This window comes from Vollenhovia emeryi, unplaced genomic scaffold (genome assembly GCF_000949405.1).
Source record: "Vollenhovia emeryi isolate VEMERY1.0 unplaced genomic scaffold, V.emery_V1.0 DF939278.1, whole genome shotgun sequence".
Taxonomy (NCBI): domain Eukaryota; kingdom Metazoa; phylum Arthropoda; class Insecta; order Hymenoptera; family Formicidae; genus Vollenhovia; species Vollenhovia emeryi.
The window spans coordinates 135,852-146,012 of NW_011967088.1; the positions used below are offsets into that span (position 1 = coordinate 135,852).

General features: G+C 40.9%; 1 protein-coding gene across 2 annotated transcripts in view; it reads right to left on the reverse strand.

The window, feature by feature from the left end:
* Positions 1-6,987: 6,987 nt before the first annotated feature.
* The window catches only part of LOC105559365 (B-cell lymphoma 6 protein homolog), a 14,812-nt gene continuing 11,638 nt past the window's right edge, over positions 6,988-10,161 (reverse strand). Inside the window, exons 3-4 of one of the 2 annotated variants that reach the window (XM_012007595.1) lie at positions 9,153-9,603; positions 6,988-8,861 (exon numbers count right to left, since the gene is read on the reverse strand). In XM_012007595.1, the coding sequence (XP_011862985.1) occupies positions 9,167-9,603 (437 nt within the window). In that variant the 3' untranslated portion in view covers positions 6,988-8,861; positions 9,153-9,166. Of the gene's footprint in view, positions 9,604-10,161 lie in introns of both variants that reach the window. The other variant, XM_012007594.1, reaches the window with a different exon arrangement.

Sequence of the window (10,161 nt, forward strand, 5' to 3'; positions counted from 1 at the left end):
GACAAATGCGAGTAATCAATTTTGCTTAATATTAATGGCGAGATTGGGGAAAAAGATAAACAAATGTAGCCTCTCGTAATTAAGACTCTTAACTCTTATCTACGTGGTAACGTGGGTCTACAACGCCTGCTGTGAAATTCACGAAACGAACTTACTTTCCAAGATCAATGTTCAGTTTTATGCCGCAATCTTCGATCATATAAAAACACATATACCTATAGTTACGAAATACAATTGATATATGCAATGTAATTAATAATATTAATACATTTTCCTTTAATTATATATAAAATAATTTTTAATCTTGTGTAATATAATTCTACGCAAGTGACTCTTCGCTTTGGACAGTTGTTTCATTCTTGCTCGAACGAAGATTGATTCGTTAATTCGGAAGCGATACCACATTCGTTTGTTTTGTAAAACGGATATATTCCAAGACGAATTTGCGCCCGATTGCGAAGTCAACGTCGGTTTCGCTCACTTCCAAATCCGACATGCGCGATTCGAACAAGAAACCTTCCCCGGACTGTGAAACGCATACGAGGCATGATCGTCCTGGGGCCTGGCTTAAATCATTTACGTACTTAAAAAATAGTAACGAGTGTCCGTGTTCATCTCGCGTTTACGAATATCAATTCCCAGTAAACACCCACGCAGAATAAAATGCCTAATAAATATTCACTAGATATCTACGTATCCATACGATGTCCATAGCTACTGTGGATATCTAATAGATGTATAAAATGTCTATATCTCCCGCATAACCAGCGAGGATATCTAATGGATATGCATATATTATCCACATATCCATATCCACCAAATAGCTACCAAGATATCCATTAGATATTTACGTATCGTCCACATATTCATGTCTACCAAATAACTACCAAAGATATGCATTAGACATTCAAACTAGTACCACTTGCTGCCGCGACGCGGCAATCGCGCGTTGGACGTAATTAAAATTCATCCTGCAATAATATAAATTAGGAGCCAACGAATCAACCCAACATTATCTCCGCTGACAAAGCGAACAGAATTTAAAACATAGTTCATATATAATTATGTATAACCAGATTTCATGCATAATTTTACACAACTACGTGCATCTTTTTGTATATAATTATACAAAAATATTTTAACGAACGAATATTAATATACACGTGATGGATATCTACGGGACATCTATATAAATATCCACTGGATACTGATATGGATATCTAATGGATATTGGCATAAATATCCTATGGATATCTATTAGATCTCGTATGGCGGACATTTGGATATCTAAAACACATCTAATGGATATTTTTTAGATATTTGTGGATATCCATTAGATATCTAATAAATATTTATGTTCCGTGTGGGCACCCAGTAACAGTTACGTAACACCAGTATTATAATTTCCTACTCAACAATGTAAAATAATATACGTGTTATGTTACATTTACATTGTTGAGTAGGAAATCATAATATTGATGATGTGATTATAACATCGATCTGTTACTTGGTGTTTACTGAGTTGTGGCTTGCGATTTCACTCTCTTGACGATTCGCCCTCACCCCGTTACAACAGGGTCTTCTTCGTGCTGCTACTGAATAATTCTCGTTGAGTATTTCGCGCCAATAAATATGTTGAGCTCGTGGCAAGATTTCACGGCCGCTCGCCCGACAACGTTGAAGCTATATAAGAAAATCGCTTAATTTCAAACGAAAACGAGGTGGAGTAATTTGACACTGTTTACCTCAACGTAATAACTTACACGATTAATCTTTTTTTTTACGGGAATGACGTAAACTCAAGAACGCGCGAGAGTTGACTTTGTAAACGAGAAACTGCACGTTTCGACAACGAAAGCAGAGATGTCGCTTGGTTGCACTGGTAAGTTCCAAGCATAGACATAGTAAGAATAGACTACGCGTTCCCTACCTCCTCACCCGTGTGAAAACGTGTACAAACTTTAGAACGAGACAGCTGGTGTGGGGCCGTACCTTATCTTTGTCTAGTAGAAGTAGTGGGGGTAACAGAAGAGTAGGGGAATGATAGAGATTAAAAGATAAGCACAGTAGCCATATTGATTTTTTGCCCCACTCTAAACATTGATAGACGGAGAGAGAGAATAAGGTCCTAATGTTGTCTCTTTCTAAAGTTTGTACACTTCTGCAGCCAAAATGCGCAGTCTATATATTATACGTCTATGGTTTCAAATGGGAAAAGTATTTTATTATGTACGCAAGATGCGCGAAATCGTGCCACGAAACATCGTTTCGCTTCTTTGTCACCCTTCTTGTCCGCGATAAAACTGCCCCGCAAACTACGCCGCGATATTCAAGTACCCCCGACGGAACTCGCTTGGAACCCAACTAGGGCGACCGTGGACCATGTGCACATCCTCTTTCTCGCTCCTCCTTTCCTATTATTGACTACCGTTACAAGTTACACTAGTAATTATAGATTCGATTGACTGTCGAGTATTGTAATACAGTATAAGAGACGAGTGTGTCTACAGTTAATCTCAAATATTACGAAAAAGTGGCCGAATTGCAGAGCTACGTGTGTTTCGTGATTTCCGTACGGATGAGAATCTACTTTTTTTTTTGCGAGACGACTTTGCACAGTCGAGGTGCGAAATATAAGAACAAAATACGAGCGTTAACGCCAAGTGAATCTCGGCAAAAATCGGGTCGATTCCGTCCACAGGATACTTTTAACTTGTTGCAAGATCACTTCATCTCGCGTGGATATATATTCAATTCGCGATAAACGATGGCGCACACCGGTGCACCCTATTTTCAATACGAGTATTCAAAAACAGAAAAATATTTACGTTTTTTTTCAGCTCGGTTATTTTGTGCCCTCCCATCTGGCGTTCTAATTTTGTTGCTTCTCGTAGTTATTATTTTATTGCATTGGTAGTGTTGCATTTTACTCTGTGCCTCTCATATCTTATTTTTACATTTCAATGCGTCTCGACGTTTATCTGCCTGCCGCGTTCCCGAGAGGAAGAGAAAACGAGTCGTGAGTAGGGAACTTCCGGAAAAACGCCGATCTCTCTTCCCGTTACGTTTTCGTCGCCGATTTCACGGCGGCGGCGCGAAAAAGCGATCTGGCTGTCTATATATGCACTAACTCCCTTGGTGTTGATACGTTTGTACTAACTAAAATCACTAAAGCTTTCTTTCTCTCTCGCGTTTAACCGGCCGTTAAACGCATTGACGACAGAGCGTACGTCGGACCGCGTATTACGTTCAATTAATCAAATACACAATCGATCCGCGCCACTATATCTTACACAATCTCTCGTAAAATTTCCTGTACCAAAATATCTCTAAGCTATATTAGAAACGCTTCAGACGGCACAGGGGGGGGGGGTGGGAGAAACTAAGATAAAATATACGACGAGAAAGAATAAGCGTCGCTTCTCCTCCTCGCTTATACATGCGAGCGCCTTAGGCAACTAAGATAAAAAGGATGTAATTCAAGCGCAACTTGTTGACTAGATCGTAAGTACTTTTTCTTCTCTCTTTAATTCCGCCCTCTCTTCCGCTCCTTCTTTTCGGTCATATCTTTGGTATGACGTTGTGGATTGTATCGTTCTATAAAATGCACTCGCGTGCGATCCACTTTTTTCATTCTTCTTGCTCGAAGCTTTCACGGGAAAATACCTTCCAAGCAATGATATTATCTCCCTCAATATATCCAGTTTTAGTATGTCTATGTATATATATATGCACCCGTTACGCAGAGCATTTTATTATAATATATTGCCTTGAAAGATAAAGCATTTGTGTCTTCTCACAGTTGAAGTCGTATGACGTGAGATATAAGCGAATCGAATTATGAAGCAAAAGAAATAAATTTCCATTAATTTCGATTCATTTTTTCAGCTTTTATCCTCACAAATGATATGTACATATCTGCATAGAAATCAACAAAAAGATAGAATAAAAAATTGAATAAAAATTAAAGCTTAAAATTGTACAGCCTGTAGGAACTTGGATAATAATACGGAGATGGCGATAAAATGTGAGAGCTTATGTAAAAAGTAATCTCTTAGGTCTTACATTTTAAGTACTAAAAATTCGAGACGAGATATAACAAATAGCTTAATAAATATCGTAAAAATAATCTTTAGAAACGTTTGTGAACGGTGCCACCACCTCTTTCCAGATAAAGAGATCGCGGTACTCTCTGCAGTTTCTGCTTTCGGCGCGATTTTCGCAACTCCAGAAAAAAAGCATTGATAAATTTCGATGAAACGTCGCAATTGGCCGCGATCATGTTCACGCTTTTAACAACCGAGGAAATGATGTGTTCCATAATTCAGGGGAGCAGTACGACCGACCCTTTTGCCACCGAATGGTCATTTCTGCATTCAACAGGTGGCCCAGTTTACGTGAAATGTTGATGAAAACTTTCCGCGAGCATCCGCGTGCGTTACGCTAAGGATCCAAAGGCGAAAATCGCGCGAGAGCGCATTTAAATGCGCGGGAGAGATCGTGCTCTGCAGTACGAGAGTTATGTTCGAAACACCTTTAAATTAACGTAAAATATTGAGTGATAATTCAATATGTCATGTATAGCATCAGCTTCTAATTCCAGAATCTAATTTCGGTGCTTCGAGAGATTCTAGCGAATGAAATTATAGTATATATATATATAACAACAAAAAAATTAAATATAAAGTTGAATAAAAAAAAGCTTAAAATTGTACACAGCCGGTAGGAACTTGGATAACAATGCGAATGTTACGATGAAATGAGAACTCATTTAGAAAGTAATCTATCAACTCCGACATTTTAAGGGGACCCTAAAGCCGTCTGTTTTATCGACATTCTTTGTTAGAAGTAATCTTTTAAATAGCTTTATAAAAATGCAAAACTCTTTTGCGGAATTGAAGTACGCAGCAAAATCTAGACTATGCCGGTCGATCTTATGTCAAAAACAAAAATTTTTTTAATTTTACTAATTTTTGGTAAACCTGACGTCAATATTTGCTTAATACAAGAATTCTACAATAAATATATACAAAATGAGATTAGCATACTGTAGGGACAACATATAAGAAAAATATCGCAATTAGAACTAAGATTAATAGCCTAGAAAAAAGATTATTATAAAGCTATGGTGTTGACAATGCTAGAATTCGATCCAAAATCTCGGTCTGAGCAATGTGTAGCTAATAAAATTGCTGCTTTTTCGTAAAAGTTGCAAATTGATTAGCTATAAATTTCTCGGACCGAGTAGAAATTGGAATTAAAAGTGTCGATAATTAACGTTTTTAATTCCGTCTCCTATCTTATCGACACCGATCGAGTTCGCTAGCGGCTTTAGGGTTCCCTTAAATACTAAAAATTCGAGATAAAAGAGATAATATATATATATATGTATATGTATATACCATATATATATTTTTTTTACGAAAGGCCTTTCTTTCCCGGAAGAGAACAACGAGCGAATCTTGATCGTCAAGCAAAGAGGAATGAAAAAAGTGAGCTCTTACAAGCTATGAGAAAGGTATTGCACAACTTCGTCTGCGATCGACCTTATCACTGTTCGTTCCGAGAGCATCTCGATTCGTCATTTTTACGAATTCACGAAGCGAGATGCATCTACGATATTATCGTATCGATCTCCGGCCAAGAAGACGCCAAAAACATTTTGAAACATTGATATCACTTTATGTCGAAGCATCTTCATGGTAGACTTACCTAGGACGACTAGCGAATCGAAATACAGATCTTCTCGCTAGCGGGAAAGAAGTTTCTCTGGGCATTAAAAAGATCTCGGCGGGCGAGATCGCGTGAGTTTTGAAACACATATGCTACTTTCCCCTGCCGGGGAATGATGCTCTGCAGAAATCAAGCACAGTTTTGCCGAGAAATTAAAGTGCATTTTATAGGAAACTTGATCGAAAAAACTTTATCGTTCCTCAGCGATCGAAAAACTAACGGCCCGTTTCGTCAAGTTTAACTTTGGCTTAATCGAGTCTCCGTTCTAGTTTCAATGTTGAAGAAAGACAAAGAATCGCTCAAATTGGATTCTAGTTGAAGTAAACCGTGACGTTGGCAAAGTCACCCAATAGTGGATACGATAAAAAAAATAGTTTCGAAAAAAAATGCCAAGTGCATTTTTGTCCAACAAAATTTCAAATTTTGTAAATGCAATACCACGCCGATCTGTCGTCGAGTCGACAATACGATACACGGCACAAAAGTACTCGAGTTTAACGTCACCAACACAGCTGCGATCACCTCTTAACATTTTTTTTTGCTGAAAATAATCAAATTCCAGTCTTCATCTAGCACACGTATATTTTCATTATTTCTATCACGTATTATCTCCGTTTGGCTCTTCTAGCCTCATTACCCATCGGCAACGACACTCGCTCGCCGGAGACCCCACAGACTTCTGTATACTACCATAGTACAAATAGTAGATCCACTCTCTGTCGGCCCCTTTGATCTTTGTAGTTCCGATCACATGGTATTCCACCATGCACTCGGGCAGGATCCAGCAATGCGTGTGTGTATAGTATGTGTGTATACGTACTCGTCAAAGCCACACTACCACACGTATAATTTTTCTCTTGTTGGCTTGACCAAATCAATGTTGGATGCAGAAGGGATCGACGCAAAATGAAACAAATGACGGAGTGGACCTACTAGTTATACTATCCCACACAGCACATGATATTATTTGAATATTTTATACTCATACTGTGAATAAACGTACTGTATTTAATAACATACTGAGATCGTCCCTATAACATTTTTAATAGTATATTATATTTCGTATATTCTCGTATAATTTCAGAATATATAGTCCTAGTACCACTCATTGCCGTGACGTGGCGACCGCGCGTTAGCCTTTCTCGTAAGTAAAAATCATCCCGTATTAGTATAAGAGGCGAGCCGATAAAATCCAGATAGCGGGTTGTCTGGATCATGGATAAACTTCAATGGCCTGTATATACTTTTGATGACTATATAATTTAACACAATTTAAAAGTTAGTTTAAAAATTAATTTTTTTTAATAGGAAGCCTTATTGATGCCCTACTACCCCTCTATTAGAAATTGTAAGGCGTAACAAGGGGCAAGTCGTGTCTTGATAAGGGAAACCTGATCAGGCAATTATAATTCTCGATGTTGCATTTACGGTCAGGCCTACCAGGACCCTACTAAAATTTATGCTCGGGATATTCTCAGTATGTACATAGAAGCAGGAAAACTCGGACCTAGTAGCATTCTTAGTATATCGCAGTACGTATTTCGAATATTCGTAGAATATACTCAATATACTTTTATGATATTTTCAGAACTTTCTTAGAACCTACGTGCGCTGTGTGGGGTACAAGGTGTTACGGATAAGGTGTTCATCCGCTCGTATACAAGTAGTGCGGGTTAAACTGAAAAGGAAAGTTGTGCACCATTTTGTAAAATTCGCAATAGTTTTAGAGTGATAAATAAAAACATCTGCGCAAATGAACGCACGAGAAGCAGTAGGCCGGACTCGGTAAGCAAGTTAGATACCTTATTTGTTTAGTCTCGTAGCAACGGTGGGCGTCCAATAGCGGAGGCGGAGCGACGTACCGGAAAAAGTTGGCACGCAGCGAGCGGCGAGCTTCAGATGATGCTCACTGCTCGTCCCTCACCGCTACAAGACTAAACAAATAACCAATTTAATATCTTCCGAGTCTGGCCTACCCCTTTCTTGGCGCTTAGTCGCTCAGAGGTTTTAATTAATTACGCGATAACTATTGGGAATTTTATAAAATGATATATAACTTTTCTTTTCAGTGTAACTCGCTCTACCTGTACGAGCGGATGGACTCCTTACCCGTAACATCCTGTAGAGAAGCCTGTGAAAGACCCGCTGCAATTCGCAAAGCTCATTTCCTCTCCCCTCGACATCGAAAGAAATCGGAAAAATGGACATAAGAATAGCCCGAACGTGTACTCGGGACCGAAAGAAATGGTGAGATATTCAGAGAAACTCCTCTCCCAGCGAAAGAGGAAGAGACCGAACGCGAGATCTAGAGACGCCGATATGTCAATTACCTTACTCGTCCTCGTTCCCGCGCGGCCTGAGATTTTCGCCCGTCCGCCCATCCGCGACGTTTAAGCCGGCGGGTAAAATCGAATCACTTTACGCTTAGCGAGAGATACCCGTTGAAATTGGATGTTATCGGTGATTCGACGTCTGATCGTCGTCTATGATGCACAAAAGAGCTGAGGCTCCTCTCAACAACGACAGCAAGTCATTAGCTCATTCTGTAATTTCGAGCAAAATCTTATCGAGTAATTGGAAGCTCTTCCTCCCCCCCTCTCTCGTCGCTTTGCGCATTTTTCGATCCACTCCGATCTGAATCAGTGAAGAACAGAGCTCGCGCAGGTTTTGTGGATTCAAAATGCGGCCGTCCTTTCGTGGAGAAAATATTTTTCAAAAAGGCGCAAAAGACATTTAGTAAATTAGCGGGATAAAAATAAGAGAGACACTCCAGACTGGATGAAAACTTCGGGTATTTGAGGAAACAATGATTGCAAGCGAGTATTGACGTTAAATCCAACTTGGAGCTGACAAGCGCGAGCTTTTTTCAGGTATCGCGCGGCGGAGACAAAGGGAACATGAGGACTTGCTGCCGTAATCGAGCGCAACGATAGACCCGAATTCCGTGCAAAACAATCGAAACCAATCGCATCCACGCGGCGATGAGAGGTCAGCGGCTGCTTCCCGTGCGTTCGCTCGTCCTCTTTTTCTCCTCTTGGTCCATGAGCAAAAGTACTGTATACGCAGCAAACTATTTTTTTTTCACCAGTCAACGTGATGACGCCGCTGCAATCTTCGTACACGACTGGCTGCAAATTGCGGATTGATCGGTTAGCACGGCGCGCTTTATTTCGGGCGCGCGCTTAGGTCTAAATGCGAGAATAGTTGTGATCGATCGCAGGTGATGTGTCAGCAGGTCTAACCCCCTTGCGCCATTGCACGATATTAGACTGTGTCGCAGATGTAATCGGGCAAAACAATCGTCCGACGTACAACGAAACGGTTCTTTAAGAAGACGGTAGGTAAATCGATCCTCGCTGATCCTCGAAGTGAAGAGCGATAACGCGGGTGTCGCGTGTCGCCGCGAACGAGATACCTACCTGGCCCTGGCCGCTTATGACGGCGCGTCAACGTCGTTGCTTTCGTCGTTCTCGCGCTGGCACGCCGACTCCAGGTGCTTGTTCAAGTACGACTTGAGAGCGAACGACTTGTGGCAGCCCGGGCACTCGTAGTTCTTGTCCGCCGAGTGCGTTTGCATGTGCGCCCGCAGATTCGAGCGATCGGCGAATGCCTTGCCGCAGTGGGCGCATCCGTACGGTTTCTCGCCGGTGTGGCTGCGTAGGTGGCCCTGCAGCAGCCACGGCCGCGAGAACATCTTGCCACACACGCCGCAGCTGTGCGTAAGCTTGTGCGTGAGCACGTGCATCGCCAGGGCGGGCATGCTGACGTACGCCTTGCCGCAGTGGATGCACTTCTTGGCCGATTGCGAGTCGATGCTGCGGTGCGTCTGCTTGTGCCGCGACAGGTTCGACGAAGTTGCATATTGCTTGCCTGAAGGAAAGGGAATGATTCGTGTAATATCGGCCGAGGTCCAACCCCTGGACTGTCGTCTCCCCAGACAGCACCTGATATCCCATGGATATCCGTTTCGTGTCCATTTCATGTCGGAATATCCGTGGACTTTATAAAACATCCATAAGATGTCCATTTGTGGACACACTTTGAATATCCCAAAATGGACATGTTTGAATGTACTCATAGTACAGAAATTGGACCATTAATAGATGTGTCTCTATACGTCATATTGATACGTCATTTCCAATAGCGCCGTGGACATAGGAATAGCGTTGATGTCGCTCTCTTTCCTGTTCGTTCCATGGCGATGATAGGTAATAATACCAACACGCGATTTTAATCTAAGGTAATCTTTCCTTTATATATATATATATATATATATATTAGGGTGGAGCATTCAAAAAAATTTTTAATTTTACAACGCCCGTAGGTGGAAGCGATGCGAATTTGTTTAAAAATAAAAATTTGAAAAGTTTTGACTCGATCGGAGCTCATCTTCTGCCTCCAACTTCAGTTTGAAAATTTGATTATAGC